The sequence below is a fragment of the Equus przewalskii genome, chromosome 1 (genome assembly GCF_037783145.1).
Source record: "Equus przewalskii isolate Varuska chromosome 1, EquPr2, whole genome shotgun sequence".
Classification (NCBI taxonomy): Eukaryota; Metazoa; Chordata; class Mammalia; order Perissodactyla; family Equidae; genus Equus; species Equus przewalskii.
Genome location: NC_091831.1, coordinates 75636216 through 75655848, shown reverse-complemented (window position 1 = coordinate 75655848; position 19633 = coordinate 75636216). Strand labels below are relative to the sequence as shown.

General features: G+C 34.5%; 1 protein-coding gene across 3 annotated transcripts in view; it reads right to left on the bottom strand.

Moving 5' to 3' along the window:
• The window catches only part of ERO1B (endoplasmic reticulum oxidoreductase 1 beta), a 63883-nt gene that overhangs the window by 11617 nt on the left and 32633 nt on the right, over window positions 1-19633 (bottom strand). For 2 of the 3 annotated variants that reach the window (XM_070568275.1, XM_008539930.2), the window contains exons 10-15: window positions 19391-19417; window positions 15664-15756; window positions 15287-15533; window positions 14217-14286; window positions 11562-11648; window positions 10275-10408 (exon numbers count right to left, since the gene is read on the bottom strand). In XM_070568275.1, the coding sequence (XP_070424376.1) occupies window positions 10275-10408; window positions 11562-11648; window positions 14217-14286; window positions 15287-15533; window positions 15664-15756; window positions 19391-19417 (658 nt within the window). Of the gene's footprint in view, window positions 1-1456; window positions 1514-10274; window positions 10409-11561; window positions 11649-14216; window positions 14287-15286; window positions 15534-15663; window positions 15757-19390; window positions 19418-19633 lie in introns of all 3 variants that reach the window. The other variant, XM_008539928.2, reaches the window with a different exon arrangement.

Below are 19633 nucleotides of genomic sequence, written 5' to 3'. Positions count from 1 at the left end.
CTTACTCCCTCCAACCATATCCCTCCAAGGGACAGCTAAATATTTTTAAAAGAGAGGTGAGCCAACTAAATACAATGGAAAATATGCCACTAAATCATCAATAAACACATTTCAGACTTTGGCAGGATAAGATATGGAATTAAGAGCACTTATTTGCTTCACAAAAGACTGAAGAGTCTAAGGAGAAACTGTATTTTGTACCCGCATTACTTCTACACAGATGCAACCTTGCAAATTAATCACATATTTACTAACACCTTTAAAAAGAACCAATATTTTAAATATGAAGGATATTTAAATTCCAGGTTTAGAAAAATGAGTTTAGGACTTACGAGTCCTCTGTTGGTACAAGTCACATGAAGTACCATTTATATACAATGAATGAAAAGAAAAAGAAAAAGTGGGGGGAGGGGAAGCTTAAGTCTTGAACTAACCTACCTGCTTAGATATCTTACCAAAGAAAATCAGATTGCGAGAGGATTGCATAGATTGTATTATAAAATAAAATCCTTTAAAAATGTGTACTTTAAAACAGTGAATTTAGAGTATATAATGTTTTAAATTGACATTATAAATCCATATAACCCCATTCAAATTTTATCAAGATGGAAACTGTCAAGTATTTATGCAATTTTTTTTGTTCGCTTAAACAAAAATTTCTAAAATTGGAGTAGGGACAGAGAAAACAAAATCAAAAGAAACCGATTTACAGGTTCTAAGTAAAGAATCCTCTAGAGCCAGCCCACTACACACACATCAAATCTGGCTGGGTGGCATAGGGGACAGTACTTAATCACCTTTACCAAAGCAGGTCCTTTAGACCAAAACAAAACAGTAACAACAACAACAGGAATTTAAAATCTTAAATAAAAACCAATGAAACTGAAGTCCTGGGGATTCTTAAGAAACTTCCGTAACTATACATTGGAAGAGCTATTCATCACGGTGACACTTCCATAGTGAAGGTGACACACAGAGTTAGGCAAGGCTAAAAACACATTTTAAAATCACTGATAAATTTTTATCACTGATACCAGCCCTAAGCAACATTTGCTCCCTAGCTCTCCTTTTCCATAACAGAATGTTAAGAGTGTTATCAGGATGCAGACATGGTCATTTAAGTTTGACAACTGGAAATGAAGGACACCAGAATAGAACAAAACCAATTCTACACAAACTGAATACCATAATATTTAACAGATTGAAACATATAAAATTAAACACAGAATTAGTATAATTTACATGTTTTAAAAGTATATACTTCATTTATAAATATCTCTAATTGATAATCTATTAAGAATCTTAAATATTCAAGTGAACATTTGAATTTTCTCTTAAAGAGTTCAGAATTCTTGCAGTCTTTGAAGGTTAGTCTCTTTCTGCTGAATTTCCAAGATTAAAAGGCTTCACAAAGTCACTTTATGTCTCTAATTACACATACAAAAGCCTTTATTACCTACTGTGTTGTAATAAGACTTTAAAATTCTGTAACTCTCTTATACTTGTAGAAAGCCTATAGGAGGAAAAAAAAAAGCATATTACTACAGCTAATATGTGTACAAATTTCAAATTACTGACATTGTTAGAAAGGCTATAATTTGAAAGCAAAATCCAAAATAAAAGAATGTAAACAACACTGAACATTGAAGCTTCCATTTTTAAATGAGTATGCTGTAATTACTTATTAAAGATGGACAAAACACTGAGCCATGGTTCTTCAGTCTTGGTAAGAAGGGGCAAAGGAAGCCAGTTACTTATTATTAACAGAGTCTAGATGATGGGAACAGTGGTATGAATAATTCATTGCAATAAAGAATCTCAAATTATTTACATTTGGTCTCATAAATTCATTTTGCACATTCCTCTCTAAATGTGCACTCCTTTCTTCTTGTTCCCCAAACACACTAATTTGTTTTATGCCGTTAGCTCCACAAGGGTAAAGATTCTGTTTATTTTGTCTACTGTGGAATCTCTGTGCCCCCCATTCATCAATATTTATGGTTTTCAATAAATAATTATTGAATGAATGAATGAAATGCTTCCAGGCCCAGGCGTAAAACTCTGGAATTAGAATCACAAAAAACATAATTCTATAAGCTCAATTATCCTTATGTACAATTCAGGGTTGATAAAATTTAATGTCTGTCTTTCTGTATCTTAGCATGATGGAGTATGTAGATTTAAGCTCCTTTCTTTCTTTCTTTTTTTTTTTTTTTGAGGAAGATTAGCCCTGAGCTAACTACTGCCTATCCTCCTCTTTTTGCTGAGGAAGCCTGGCCCTGAGCTAACATCCGTGCCATCTTCCTCTACTCTATATGTGGGACGTCTACTACAGCATGGCGTGCCAAGTGGTGCCATGTCTGCACCCAGGATCCGAACAGGCGAACCCCGGGCCGCCGAGAAGCAGAACGTGCGAACTTAACCACTGCATCACCGGGCCGGCCCCTAAGCTCCTTTCTTTAAGTATTTAATAACTTTTCTTATATTGAGAACTTAGGATATGCTAGGCAATGTTTTGAGCACATCACATACATAATCTCATTAATTATTTTAAAAAATCCTACAAGGTAGACAAAATTAACCTTGATTTTACATTTTAGGAAAACTGAGGCTCAAACAAATCAAGTAATTTTCTCAAGGTCACCCAGGTAGTGTGAGTTCTAGCCAGTTCATCAGATCCTGAGATCATATAGCTTCTCAAAAAATCTATGTTAAGGTCTCAAAAACATTTTCTTTATACTCTCATAAATTGTGGGATTAATAGAAAATGAATTCTTACTCTAATCCTCAGAATATTAAAGGATTGAAGCAGTTTTTAATTATTAGGAAAAAAACAGAATATGATGATTAAACAAAATAAATGTGTAAAACCATATGCTATATCTCAAAGTACCTGTTTTAAAAAAAAATCTACCAAAATATAAAAGATACAGTAAAGAGACCAAGGCCCATAACTAAAGAAAAGAGAGCTTAGTAAATAGCAGCAGATGTGTTCAGAATGAAACAAGCAAAAAGTCTGAACAAAATGGAGAGATCAGAGAACTCAAAGGTTATCAGACAAATTAACTACAGGTGTGTCCCCTTTACCCCAGGAGCATAAACTGACCAGCACTATATGGAACCGTTAAGCACAGTCTCTGTGGAGATGCACTCCAGACCTCACAACTTATTACCTGAGAGGGAGATTTTCCACATTCTCTATTATTATTCTAAGTCAGACACAGGAGAACACGGAGTGTACCTGCATCTGCCTGCTGCCTTACCCTTGAGAGGGGCATTAAAATATACTGTAATATCCAACAGGTATATTAATGCCATATCTGTTTGTTCCCTGGAAAATAAACCATTTGGTATAACTTGAAACTATCAAAAAATGGCTGTTAGTGTAGGAAAGGCACTTGCAGAGTATTCAAGATAAACCACATTTTCTAGGATTCAGTGGCCAAAACCAAAGACAATGCTCACTGTGTCTCTGCCCACTACTATCACACAACAAAGCAATGCTGTGCTGGGTACCCTGAGTGAGGTAGAACTGTGTTAAATAGGTTGTGAGACAGAGAAGACTGCCAGTTCACCTAGGGAAGGCTAATGTACAAACTCCCCAAAGAATAACGCAATTAATTTTGTGTGTTAGTGCTAGCTGCTAAATTTTAGCTAAATCATTTACTATTTAAATGGACTGATAATCAAGGGGCAGATAATGAAGTTAAAAGATCCCACTAAAAATTAGTCAGAAAAACTATAATATTCTTAAGGAAAATGTAGGAAATCTGTGGAATCCACATGAAGGAAACAATAAAACTCAGATATAAAAGGAGAGTGGCTAAGTAAATTGTGGTATGATCATGTCATAAAATATTGGCTTATATTAAAAGTAATGCCTAGGAAAAAATGTTAATAACATTGGGAAATGATTACAATATAATGCCAACTAAAACAGAATAAGAAAATATACAAAAAGTATGCTTTTGGTTCTGTAAACACATATATACATACATACACACATGTATATACATGCACATACATATATATGTTTTTTTACTTATAAGTAGTGGAAAAATACACATTATAAGTAGTGGGAAAATCCATCAAATGTTGAAACAGTCCTGGGTGATAGGGATATGAGTGATTTTTAAATTTATTTTTTAAATTATACTTTCATATGTTTTTCCAAGTTTTCTATAATGACCATGAATTACTTTTATAATTAGGGGGTCAAAAGGATGAAGCTTTTCAAGAGCTTAAAAAGCAGATGGATAAACTGCTATTTGCTTTTTCCTGAGGAGGAAAAAGGAGATTACATTAGGCTGTACCTTACTGGTGTAACCATCCCACCCCAAGTGTCATTACCCTTAAGAGAAGAAAGGTTTCTCACATCTAGGTTAGTCAGAAAAAAGGACAATTTTTTAAGTACTGACAAAAAGAGCACTAAACATCCAGTGATGTCTATAAATCACCATCACAACCACCTCCACTGCCATGGAATTCAGGTAGCATCTTGTAGTTTAAAAAGTGCTGTCATATATAATCTCATTTTATCTTCATGTTAACTTGTGAGGAAGGTTTTATCATCCTCATTTTACAGAGAAAGGAAACAAGCTGGGGAAGAAAAGTGGTTTTCCTTTGCTCACACTACCAGCAAGTGGCAGGGCCAGGATTTCAGAACTCTAGGATCCTGGATTCTGAGTCCAGTACTCTCTAGGGAACAATGAAAAGTAACACCAGGCTCTAGATACAGAACTAAAGCTAGAAGGTCGCATTTATGAATATTCTTTATGAGACACACAAGAAATTCTGAAGAAGGTAACATCTGCTTCTTCCTCAACTTAATTTTACTTGGATTTTAAATGTTTAAATAGTTCAAAATATTTTTCATTTAAATTTCATTTTAAGTAATTTAAATTTAATTCAGTTTATCTTGTTTCATCTTACTACAGGCCTCATAAGTGGGTGGACTAAATTTTTCATGAAATACCAATTACCAATGGGTATTCTGTGTCTATCTTGTGTTTGGAATCTGAACATACATGATTATCTTTAAATACAGGGGAGCAACAGGTGAAATCTTTGCTATTATGATGGGGAAGGGGATATTAATTTATTTGTAAGTTAACTGCCTCTTTTTAACTTAGAAATGTATGTTACCACAAAAAAAGTCTTAATAAATTTAAGAGGATTGAAACCATATGAGCATCTTTTCCAACCACAATGGGATGAAACAAGAAATTAATTACAAGAAGAATGCTGGAAAAATCACAAATATGTGGAGACTAAACAACATACTACTGAACAACAACTGGGTCAAGAAAGAAATCAAAGGAGAAATAAAAAAATACCTTGAGACAAATGAAAATAGAAATACAACATACCCAAATTTATGGGATGCAGCAGAAGCAGTTCTAAGAAGGATGTTCATAGTGATACATGCCTACCTCAAGAAACAAGAAAAATCTCAAACACACTAATTTTACATCTCAAGGAACCAGAAAAAGAACAAAGGAAGCCCAAAGTTATCAGAAGGATGGAAATAACAAAGATCACAGTAGAAATAAATAGAGACTAAAAGATAACAGAAAAGACAACAAAACTAAGAGCTGGTTCTTTGAAAAGATAAACAAAATAACAAACCTTTACCTAGACTCACCAAGAAAAAAAAAGAGCAGGCTCAATTAAATAAAATCAGAAATGAAAGAGGAGACATTACAACAGAAACCATAGAAATACAAAGGGTAGACTACTATGAACAATTATACGCCCATGAATTGAACAACCTAAAAGAAATGGATAAATTCCTAGAAACATACAACCTTCCAAGACTGAATCATGAAAAAACATAAAATCTGAATTGGCCAATTACTAGCAAGGAGATTGAATCAGTAATCAAAAACCTCCCAACAAAGTCCAGAACCAGAATTCACTAGTGAATTCCACCAAACATTCAATGAATTAATACCAATCCTTCTCAAAGGCTGCCAAAAAACTGAAGAGGAAGGAATGCTTCCAAACTCATTTTACGAGGCCAGCATTATCCTGATACCAAAACCAGACAAAGACACCACAAGAAAAGAAAATTACAGGCCAATGTCCCTGAGGAACATAGATGCAAAACTCCTTAATAAAATATCTGCAAGCTGAATTCAACAATACATTAAAAAGATCATACAACATGATCAAGTGGGATATGTTCCAGGGATGCAAGGATGGATCAACATCTGCAAATCAATCAACACGATACACATTAACAAAATGATGGATAAAAATTATATGATCATCTCAATCGATGCAAAAAAGCATTTGACAAAAGTCAACATCCATTTATGATAAAAACTCTCAAGAAAGTGGGTATAAATGGAATGTACCTCAACATAAATGCCATATATGACAAGCCCACAGCTAACATCCTACTCAATGATGAAAAGCTGAAGCTTTTCCTCTACAACCAGGAATAAGATAAGAATGCCCACTCTCACCACTTTAATTAATTAATTAATTAATGTTTAAAGTATGCTTTTTGGTGAGGAGTCTTTAGGATTTTCTATATATATAATCATGTCATCTGTAGATAGTGACAGTGTTACTTCTTCCTTTCTAATTTGGATGCCTTTTTTGTTTTCTTTTTCTTGCCTAATTGCTCTGGCTAGGATTTCCAATACTATGTTGAATAAAAGTGGTGAGGGGGTCTGCCTCGTGGCCAATGGTTAGTCCATGTGCTCTATTTCAGCAGCCCGAGGCTCACCGGTTTGGCCCCTGGGTGTGGACCTACACACTGCTCATCAAGCCATGCTGTGGCAGCATCCCACACAGAAGAACTAGAATGACCTATGATTAGGATAAACAACTATGACTAGGGGCTTGGGGGAGAAAGAAAAAGAAAACAAGAGAGGAAGATTGGCGGCAGATGTTAGCTCAGGGCCAGTCTTCCTCACCAAAAAGCATACTTTAAACATTAATTAACAGTAAAATTGCAGGATACAAAATCAAAATACAAAAATCTGTTGTATTTCTATACACTAACAATGAACTATCAGAAAGAGAAATTAAGAAAACGATCCTATTTACAATTGCATTAAAAAGAATAAAATACTCAGGAATACATTTAACCAAGGAGGTGAAACACCTGTACACTGAAAACTCTTAAGACATTGATGAAAGAAATTGAATAAGACACAAATAAATGGAAAGATAGTCTGTGCTCATGGATTGGAACAACTAATATTCTCAAAATGTCCATAATACCCAAAGCCATCTACTGACTGAATGCAATCCCTATCAAAATTCCAATGACATTTTCCACAGAAACAGAACAAACAATCCTAAAACTTGTATGGAACCACAAAAGACCCAAAATAGCCAAAACAATCTTGAGAAATAAGAGCAAAGTTGGAGACATATGCTCACTGATTTCAAACTATTTTACAAAACTATAGTAATCAAAACAGCATAGTACTGGCATAAAAACAGACACATAGATCAACAGAACAGATTAAAGACCCCACAATAAATTCACGCATATATGGTCAATTAATTTACAACAAAGGAGCCAAGAATTTACAATGAGGAAAGGATGATGGCCAACATCACTAATACAGGGACGTGCAAATGAAAACCACAATGAGATATCACCTCATACCTGTTAGAATGGTTATTATCAAAAAGACTAGAAATAACAAGTGTTAGCAAGGATGTGGAGAAAAAGAAACCCTTGTGCACTGTTGGTGGGAATGTAAACTGGTGCAGCCAGTATGGAAAACAGTATGGAGCTTCCTCAGAAAATTAAAAATAGGGGCTGGCCTAGTGGCACAGTGGTTAAGTTTGCACGTTCCGCTTTGGTGGCCCAGGATTCACTGGGTCAGATCCCAGGTGCGGACCTATGCATTGCTTGTCAAGCCATGGTGTGGTAGGCGTCCAACATATAAAATAGAGGAAGACGGGCACAGATGTTAGCTCAGGGCCAGTCTTCCTCAGCAAAAAAAGAGGAGGAGTGGCGGCAGATGTTAGCTCAGGGCTAATCTTCCTCACACACAAAAAAAAGAAAATTAAAAATAGAACTACCATATGACCCAGCAATTCCACTTCTGGGAATTTATTGGAAGAAAACACTAATTCAAAGATACATGCACCCCCTGTTCACTGCAACAGTATTTACAATAGCCAAGATATGGAAGCAACCTAACTGTCCATCAATGGATGAATGGATAAAGAAGATGTGGTATACACTCACTCACACTCACACACACACACACACACACACACACACACACAGGAATACTATTCAGCCATAAAAAAGAATGGAATCTTGCCATTTGCAACAACATGGATATACCTTGAAGGCATTATGTTAAGTGAAATAAGTCAGATAAAGACAAATACAGTATGATCTCATTTAGATGTGGAATCTAAAAAACAAAACAAATATAACAAAAAAAACACAAGCTCACAGATACAGAGATTAGACTGGTGGCTGCCAGACAGGAGGAGGGATGGGGGATGGGTGAAATGGGTGAAGGAGGTCAAAAGGTACAAACTTTCAGTTATAAATAAGTCTTGGGGATGTAATGTACAGCATGGTGACTACAGTTAATAATACTGTATTGCATATTTGAAAGTTGCAAAGAGAATAAATCTTAGAAGTCCTCATTGCAAGAAAAAAACGTTTGTAACTATGTATGGTGATGGATGTAAATAGACTTATTGTGGTGATTATTTCACGATGCACACAAATATTGAATCACTATCTTGTACATCTGAAACTAATATAATGTATGTCAATTATACCTCAATTAAAAAAGGGGGAAAAATAGAATTTGGAAAAAAAGAAAAAATTGAAGGACAAATAAAGACTTTCTCAAACATAAAAATTGAGGGAATTTTTTGTCAGTGGACCTGCCTTACAAGAAATGTTAAAAGTTCTTTAGAGAGAAGGAAAATTATATAGGTCAGAATCTCAGATCTACATAAAGAAAGGAAGAGCATCAGAGAATGAACAAACATAAAAAGTTTTATTTTTCTTGTTATAAAAGATAATAGTTTGTTCAAAATATTAACAGTAAGAATGTATTTGATGATTATTGTTTATGAATAAGTGAAGTGAATGATAGCAACGATACAAGGGCTGAGAGAGGAACAGGGAATGCTTGGTTATTATTAGGTAATTAGAGTACTCATGAAGCAATTCGGTCTTATTTGAAAGTGGACTTGAATTAGCTGGAAATGTATATTGCAAACTTTTGGGCAACTACTAAAAATGTTTTAAAAAATGTATAATTGATAGGGGAAGAAAAGAGAGGAAATGGAATAAGATAAATTGATCAATAAAGAACATAAAAGTTAGAAAAAAGAGTGGAAGAAAAAATAAGAACAGGTTGAGAAGAAATAAAGCTGTCCTTGTTTACAAATAACATGATTGTACAAAACTCTAAATAACTGACAAGAAAACTCCTGGCACTAATAATCAGTTATAGTAAGTTTGTAGGATACATGGCTAATATTAAAAAATCAATCACTTTCCTGTATATCAGCAATGAACAAGTAGAATCTGAAATTTTAAAAAAACCATATAATTTATATTAGTGCCCCCCAAATTTTTTAAAAAATGCACGTTAAGAAAACATAAGAAATAATCTCTGTATCACTTGGTTCCCTAATTTGTTTTAAAAAATATTCTTCCTTGACTTGACTTTTTGCCTTTTTTTCCAGGGCAGCATAGTATTATTTTCTATGATTCTTTTCCTTCTGTTCTGTATTCCTCAGGGAGTTGGTATCTCATGTATCACTGTAGGAAAATTCAAATTATTTCTGAAACTATTCGTGGTATAAACAAAAAGCAAACTCTATGTCCATATACAGAAAAAAAAGGGGTAATAATGAGTGAAAGAAAAATGCCTCCTCAGCTTTAGAAATAAAGAGCAGTTGAAAGGTTTAATCTTTTTCTTTCATCATCTTCTCAACCCAGCTTTCCTTACTCCTGCTACTGCACTTGAACAAGTTATAGCCAGCTAAAGAGATTATTATTAGGAGAATATTTTACCCACAAAATTAAGAAGGCAAAGTGAGAAATACTGACCATCTAAAACCATTCATTTTCCTATGACCTGTAGAGAAACTGACTTGTCTGCATTAAGGACACTTTAAGTGAGGAGAGGTATGATAATATATGATGATAATTCTATCTGTCAGCAAAACAAAACAAACTACTTTAGTAGAGAAGATGATCTTCGCAGTTTGCTGAAACCAGCCTGGGAATCAAAAGTTTTCACTGTGAAAACGGTTCTTACCTTCCAAAAGCATTTAAGAGAGCAACTATTTCCTGTCGAGTGAGTTGGAAGCCTTTAGATGGGCTGTTCTCTGGAAGTTTTTGGATTTCTTTCTCAGAGAATAATATCTTCAGGGCAGTTCCTAAACCCTGAGTCTAAAGAAAATAGTGGTAAACTTACAATTAAAATTTTTTAAATAATAATTCTATTATTATTAATTATTAATAATAATTATAAATATTATCAGGTTTACAGAAATACTCAGTCACTGGGATGAGAGTCAGGAAATTCTTATGAACTGTGACTTTTCACCAAAATGTTAAACTATGCAAAATAGTTTCTATTTCCTCACAGATTATGTATATGATAAATTTAAGCTGTTAAGGAAATCTGAACAGTTTAACATTTGTTGGACATGTATCTGTTGTTGTTATGTGCTGTCGAGTCGGCTCTGACTCCTGGCGACCCTGTGAGTGAGCAACGTCCACAACCTCCTGTCCTCCACAGCCCTGCTCAACGCCTACAGACTCACGCCAACGGCTTCCTCTAAGGAGCCAATCCATCTTATGTTTGGTCTTCCTCCTTTGCTATTGCAAATTACTAAAATGCCTTTTTTAACCCAGAAAATATTATATTAGGATTACAATGTTCAATTTGTAACCTTGAAAGTGTTCTTTATAGCCCCTAGCAATTCAAAACTCAGAGATTATTAATGATAGCTACACTTAATTTCTCAATTATTAGCACTAGAGAAAATGAAAAATCTGATTTCAGTGTAGCCTTCCTTAAAATAATTCTCTCTTGATTTTCTATGATGAATAAGACATAAAATATCAAACAGTCCTTTTTATACTGAATACATAGGGAAATGGGCCTGCTTGGCAGAAATTTCCTATTTTATGATTATGTGGCCTTATTTTAATCACTGAAACAAATTCAGTGACCAAAATTTGATAATTAAGTCTTTTTATATAATTATATTTTACCTTTTATATAGGTATATAAAATACTAACATACTCTATTTATAACCAAGAACTTCACAAATGAATCTGAGATTGTACCAATAGAAACAAATAAAACCAAAACCATTAACATAGAATAGGAAAAACATCCCTACACATACACATGTAACACAGAGACTTTAATATTAATTTTTTTTCATCAATAAAACTGAAAAACCACACTTTGGATTTGTCTATTTCTAAGCTCTAATTCAATGAACACTGAGGACATTTTAATAAAAACTTTCAACTCCTCAGTGGAAAAATTAAAGGTAATAGTTTCAAAACGGAAGACAACACACGAACCTGTAATTTCCCCCATAATCTGCATTTGTCACATCCAACACAGTCCATTATACGGGAGATATTCTTGAAATGTAACCGGAATTCCTCCTAACATGCAGAAAATATTTTAATTCTAATTAGACTTTTAAAATTAAACTGCATTTGTCTGAATTATAAGAAATAAAGTTTTGAAGTTTATTAATAAATGAGTTGTGTTTTTCAACAGAAGAAGAAAAATATTTGAATTTGTATAGCATCACATGGCACATAAACCAACTAATATTAATGGAAATTTATAAAATTCATTCCACACATTAATTCAACAAACTTTTTATTGAGGGGCTACTCTATGCAAAGCACCAAGATATGCACTATGGGGGCCATAAAAGTAAATAATATGTGGTTTTTACTTTTAAGAAATTTAACTGCTGCTTCCATTTGATATCTGCATACAACCAGTGGTAAACAGATCTATTTTATGTTTTCTTTCTTTCGTCCTTCCTCTCTTTATTTATTGAGGAAGATTAGCCCTGAGCTAACATCCACCGCCAAGCCTCCTCTTTTTGCTGAGGAAGACAGGCCCTGAGCTAACATCGTGCCCATCTTCCTCTACTTTATATGTGGGACGCCTGCCACAGCATGGCTTGACAGCAGTGCGTAGGTCCACACCTGGGATCCGAACCAGCAAACCCCGGGCCGCTGAAGCAGAACATGCAAACTTAACTGTTGCGCCACTAAGCTGGCCTGTTTTATTTATTTTCGATGTATTGCTTTGTTTTGTGTGAGTCTAAATCAGAAAGCTAGTCCTGGAACAGTGATCAATTTTCATCGCTCTCCTAAGTGCCATACTCAGTTTGTAACAGGTGCTCCATCAGCATCGCTGAGCATGGGGCCAGACAAGGTGTCTGGTCTCACAGACCCCACTTTTGCTAATGCAGCTTCTCTCGGGATACTTGCTCAATGGATCCTTGTATTTTGCTGTAATAGTTTCTTATAGAGGGGAGACTTCTGCCTGTGAGCACCTGTACATGGTTTCCATGACTCTCAGGTCAGTCTGACCTTATCTGAGGTTAACGCTAGTTGAGAGAAAGTTTCCTCAACTTTACATGGCAAACACAAAACATGAAAATCATTTTATTGTACTAAGGTAGACATTTTACTGCATGAAGCTAGAGGCAAGAAGTCTGAAAACTCTGGCCACCACAAGCCCTGCCCAACTGCCCAGAGAGTTGCGAGGAATCAGTAACTCGGCCATAAGAAAGACAACATAAATAGAACACAAAAACTTCTTTCCTCTTTATTCTCACGTAATTCATGTTCTTTGGAGCAGATGAAAAATAGACTTAGGTTCTCCTTTATACACCTTTGAAAAACAGCAAACAAAATTTCCAGCATTTTGTAGGTGAAAGCTAGTTGTAAAACCTTAGGCCTTTCTCAGTCTTACCTTCCTCATCTACAAAAAGATACATAATTATAGTTGTCCTATCTATTATGCATTCTTAAGATCAAAAGTATAATATTTGTATAAATATTTAGAAAATAGCAAGCATTGCAAAAATGAATTAACATTATCTTAAATACCATAATAACAATATAACTCTAAAACAACCATATAACAAAACCACCTTCCAAAACTAAAATATAGTTGTGGCTAAATTACTTACTTCATTTCAGAAATACCAAGAAAGTCTTACCAATGGAGAATCACTCAGTACTAATTTATTAGTTCTTGTAATATATCCACATTTAAATATCTTGGGGCCAGATGTGTTTCAGAACTCAGAATGTTTCAGATTTTAGAAATACAGAACATATACTATTATGAAACACCCCACCAGTGTGTGTGGCAACTGCTGTAATCAAATACATTCATGTTTTTGCAACAAAATGTAAGAATATTCATAAAAACCAGAATTTACAAAAAATACTATAAACGTTCTTTCATCAGTTCAGGTCAGGTTTTGCTAACAAATTAATTTGCACCAAAGGTAAGAAAAATGTTTCAGTTTTTGGAACTTTTTGCATTTTGCAACTGCACAGAAGATTGTGGAGGTGTCCTAGAAAATTATTTGCCAGTCAATTTCAAATACTTTTATGAAGATTTGAAGGTACGGTGTCTTCCTTAATGTACTGTCAACAGAGGAAAACAAAGAGCTCCTAACACGAAGTTTCCTAATGTTCCTAAAATATATTCTCTTTCTGATATCACAGGTTAACAAGTAATTTTTGCCTTTTATGTTAGTCTATAAGAAAAAGACATAGGTGCAAAAACTGTAATATTCCATAAAAGAAACTTTAGAAAAATATACTATTGCCTTCAAAGTGACTAACAGTTCATGATTTTTTGAAAGACATATCAAACAATACACACTGTGATTTTAAAGTAAGAAAACTTTCTCTCAAAATAAGACCTTTTAGAAAGACATTTATAAAGGTGCCATACTCATTGGTCATAGTAATGACTGACGACAACCCTAAGCAGTTGATCACACTAGAAAGGAGAAAGTCAATGAGAAGGAAGTCTGGAGAAAGGGCTTTTCGTATCACTTATGGTAAAATCCCATCAGACTAACTTCAACAAGTTGGAGAACTGGGAAAGAAGAGCTTGGATGAATAGGATTGAAACACAACCAGTATATTGCTCCCCACTCTGCCCCCTAATCAAGAACTCTTTACCTTTAATGACTTGGCCCCCTTTTTGTCACCCGCAAACATGGATTTCTCATCAAAGTGCATGGGAAAGGACCTGACAAAATGACAATGTTACAATAAGTTACACACGAAAACTTCAAGTACTGTGTATTAGAGCTCTGGTACAACTGTCCATCCCTACAAATATTTAAAATTCATTATTTACTCACGTGTAAGGTTTAGTAATGTACGAAGGTAGCAACAGTTCACATATAAACTATTCAATGAAAGACTAAAGCTAGATACAGATGGCTTTGTAATTTATGAGATTGTAATGTTTTAAAGAAATTACATAATTAAAAAATTAAAAACAATTTATGTGAAAAATATGCAACACTCTCAACATTTTAAAACATCTTTATAAATGTAATGCATAATTTGTACTTTAAACACTTCTTAATCCAACTTTCTTCCATGCTCATCTTAACAAACAGTACACTCGGGTTTTATAGACCAAGAATTTTAAAAGGTTATATTCTAGAAGGTAAGGCTAATGTTCCCTTAGGTAGCTATCTTTATGCTAACACAAAACCATCTGAATTTAAATAGTAACTGGAAGAATACAAAATTGGCAGAAAGAGCATCAAAGAACACTTAGGCGTCTCTTAATGATGGGGATATGTTCTGAGAAATGCATCATTAGGCAATTTCATTGTCATGCGAACATGATAGCATGTACTCACACAAACCTAGATGGGACAGCCTGCCACACACCTGGGCGATATGGTACTAGCCTTAGGGGACCACCGTGGTACACGCAGTCCATTGTTGACTGAAACAGTGTTATGTGGTGCATGACTGTAGCATTACATTTTGATACTACCTAAAATTTCAAGTTATATTTAAAAACAGCCTACTTTCATGTGTGAAAGTTTCTGCAACAAAGCTTCTTGGTCAACATTTTTAGAAAAATTTTTAAATTTTGCCGCTATTCTTATTGAGCTTTGTCCTTCTCAGTTCTAATTCTCCCTTTTCCTAACTAACTTTAGGAGTCATTTTTTGTTGTACTTCAAGCACTACCTCATTTTCTCAGGTCACTGATACTCAATTCTTACTTTGTGTCTTGAAAGATATTCAGTAGAAGGGTTTTTGTGTCAGCATCCTCTTCTACATTTCCAGTGTAAAGATCAACAATTGAGCGCTCAAAATATGGGGCCACCTTTGATAAAGCTCGGAGCTCAATTAAGTATAAAAAGTATAGATTCTTTAGCCTTCTTGGACCTTCTCCTTTGGTTTCCACAGGGTCAAAACGGCGTTTAAATTCTTTCATATTAGGTCCCCAGCTAGGTTTACCCCAGGTTTCTAAAGAGAGAGAGAAATACGTTATAGACTTTTAATAAATAGGATTTTTTTCTCTATAGGGAATATGCATTTCCCCCCAACAATTTTTACACTAATAGAAGGCAAAACTTCTATGTAAAAATCTGATTACCTTCCAAGAGATAATTTGCACATAGATGTAAATTGATACTAGCATGAAGTCCCGATATAAGCTTATAGAAGACTCTTTTCTCCAGACACAAACCTATTCAGAAAAATATTGAAAAAGAAATCACACACATTTTGATGACAGAAATACTGAATCAAGAAGACTGAGTACACGGGCTTATTTTTAAAGTTGAGATTCAAGGACACTATAATGAATTAAGGGATAATATAAAATAATTAGATCAAGATTCTCTCAGCAGAAGGTAAAATAAGATTCTAACTTCAGAAGGGAGTTAACTGAATATAACCTGATGGAGAATATGACAGAAAAGGTTTGGGCTACTGGAGGGCAAACACTTGGCAAGTTCCCATGTTACCCAGAGGCAACAGCACAGATTTTCCATGGTTTAGGCTAATAATTTATTAAAGCAAACAATTATAAAAAGTCGCCACTTTGGTTTAACAATAGCTGTTTCTCCTTTTCCCTTCCCTATAGATGTTCTTTCTTTGAACCTACGTGATAGTGAGAGAAGAGACTGAAATCCGTTTCTCTCCTTCCCCAGATCCTTTAGTTGTCTTTTTTAATTCTCCACCCTGGAATTCTCTAATTCTACTTAACTATATGTTCTGCTATGTACCAGTAAGGAGCCCATACTTGGAAAACAGACATGCGGGAATTTCACCAATAAAAAAATGTATGACCATTTACTATGTGAATACAATCACATCAGAAGGAGTTTAGGAATATGGGGAAAATTGTCTTATGTAGCCATCTTAAGCCACATAGGCTTTTGCTCAAAATAAAGGTCAAGATAATTCCACCATCCTATCCTACCCCTGGCTCCATTTTAAAAGATTTTGTCTTACTATAAGAGTAATATGCACTGAGAATGTACCTAATGCCACTAAATACTAAGTTTAAAAATGGTTAGGATAGTAAATTTTATGTTATGCATATTTTACCAAAATAAAACAAAATTTTAAAATAATCTTTATAGAAAATTTAAAAATAAATAAATACACAAAAAGGTTAGTTTTAAAAACCCACTGGATGCAAAACAATTAGCTTTTTCCCTCTCTTACCACCCAAGGGGGTTTGTGGGTTTTTTTTTTTTTTACACTCTCTCCATGGGGAAAAATGGGCTTCAATAGTGGAAACTAAGAAATAACCTCATTTATATGCTGAGGGATTTTTAAAATGCAAAAGTACACATGTGGTTTACTTTGCATCTTTTCAAGATCTTTTAGATCTTTAATTTCCTCTCTGTGTTGTACCACAGATAGCTCTGAAGCACTTACCTTCTAATAAGAACAAATAATTATTCTAAGATCTCATCCCATGATTTGGAATTCTTGCTAGAATATGCTCATTGTCATGGACAGAGAGCAAAAGGTAGAAATTAAATTCTATCTTGTAGCTTCCTCATCAAAGGATATGGTCAATTTTGAATGTTTATGGTAACAAGGGATACAAACAATATGAATAAATTTGATAAAACATTAGGTACTAACTTCGTCTCTAGTAAAACTTAATGAAACCTGTTACCAAGTAGCAAAATGACCAGATTTGAAGTTTACTTTCTTTTCCTTCCAATCGAGCTCTTACACCCAGTAGAATGTCTAAAGACTAGAGAAGGGTAAATAGGCAAAGTAAAGCAAAGCTTGTAAAATTCATACGCCTAAGAATGCAAACATGAAAAACTAAGAAGCAATTCCAATTTACAAAGCCCAAAAAGCCCCTTACCTGAAACGGGGATGTGTGATAAGTGTGGAGGAAGGAGTGGAAATGTACCTCCATAAACTGTGAAAATTAGGTAACTTCAAGCAAAATGGTAATGAGACGTGCCAACTGAGGGCACCAACAAGACCCACAACACACTTAGCAGAAAAAGCAGGAGAGCTTCTCCCCACCTACAGTCTGATGCCAAGCCCGATGCTGTCTCTGATTACTGAGGTCCGAGCAAAACCTTTCAGTCACACTCAAAAGTAACATCTGCAAAAGCTGATCTACAAAGGCAAAATCCACCAACTCCTATTTCTAACAATACAGAGCAAATTCAACTACCCAATTCAGAAAATGGTTCCCCTCTTTCTCTTTTGGATTTAATTTCATTCACATGCATTTTCAGCAACTGAATTATGGGAGGTCGATATATATGTTTTCTCTTACAAAAGAGCTGTAGATTTACTGTAACAGTATGATTTGGCATTTGGATGTTGTTGAGTGATTTTCAAAGGAATTTTTACAGGCTTCATCTACACTCACGGTGTAGGTAAGCTGGATGGCTACTGCCACTCTCAAGCCCCAGATGAGGAAACTGAATCTCAGAAAAGTTCAGTCAGTTGCCTATCAATAGGAGTGCTCTCTGGAACCATGTGTCAATACTGAGGGACTCCTATCAGTAGGCTACTAGAAGAGTGGTTGATACAGTATATCCTAGAATCCAATATTGCCCATCAGTTTCATTCGCATCTTATCTTCTGTTATCAATTTTGAGAGTCCCTAACCACCTCTTTTTTTTTTTTTTTAAAGATTTTATTTTTTTCCTTTTTCTCCCCAAAGCCCCCCGGTACATAGTTGTGTATTCTTCATTGTGGGTTCTTCTAGTTGTGGCATGTGGGACGCTGCCTCAGCGTGGTCTGATGAGCAGTGCCATGTCCACGCCCAGGATTCGAACTAACGAAACACTGGGCCGCCTGCAGCGGAGCGCACGAACTTAACCACTCGGCCACAGGGCCAGCTCCCCCTGACCACCTCTTTTAACCTACATACTACTTTTCACAATTGCTATCTTTAGGATAAAGCTAATTAAACAAATCTAAGCATCTTCCACCACATAGGCCACTCATCAATATAATTCCCAGTAGTATTTGCACATCATTAATGTTCACCTTGGTAATGGCCAATATATGCACATAGTTCATTAAAAACAAAAAAAATCATGTTCTCAAGATAACATGACCAATTAACAAACATAAAATAGAATTAACTACTTAGTTTAACTCTCTAGAGTTCCTATAAGGTTATGGCTATGAAATATCAATTTTCCTATATCATTCAACTTGCTTATCTTTCATTAATATATTTTAACTTTTGGTCCCATAAGTTAATGGCAACTTGGTAAAATTTTTAAAAGCATCAAATATCCAGTTATTAACCAAGGTTGTTAAAATCCTAGAATGTTTCAGCTTTCCATTAATAATATTTTATATTTTCAACACTAGAAAATATATGATTGCAAGAATATCGAATATTTTGGGATCTATATTGCTTTATCCTTTAATCAAATTTAGACGATCTTAGTATATGTAAATATGCTTTTAAAAATCCTTCTGAATTCAAATTTACCTTGCCTCAATTTCACAAATAAACAAGTACTTTCTTCCAAAAGGAACGTCTCTACTTAAAAAAACAGATTTGCATAACGGTTACTAGTTTGGATGAACCTTACATATAGAATGGAAACAAGACTGGGGAACCAGTTATGAAAACCTTGACAGTATCTGCCCTGTATATTTCCATAGTGCTGGGTTTCGGCTGACCAATAGCCTCAAATTTTTCAAATAATTTTATCCCAAACTATAATAACCTAAAATGTTATTTTCTTTCAAACACTGTCAAAATTAGTTGTCTGGGTAATGAACCCTAAAACTTACAAAAATTTATTAAATAAATCAATATGTTTTTTATAAGAAGCCAATAAATTTAAAAAGCAGACATAGAAGTTTACCTTCCAGCCATGTGTAGAATGATTCTCCTTAAAAAAACACACACACATAGAATTAGGTTAAAATATTTTAAACAGTCATTTATAAATTAGAATAAATGAAGCATATCAAATATTTCTTATGGCAGATTAAGGAATAGCTCTAAAAATGTCCACTGCTTCATGTGAAATGGAGAAACAGGCAAATGGTTCCAGAAAATACAGCCCAAAAGTAATTTAACTTTGGGAGAATGTTCTTATAAATGA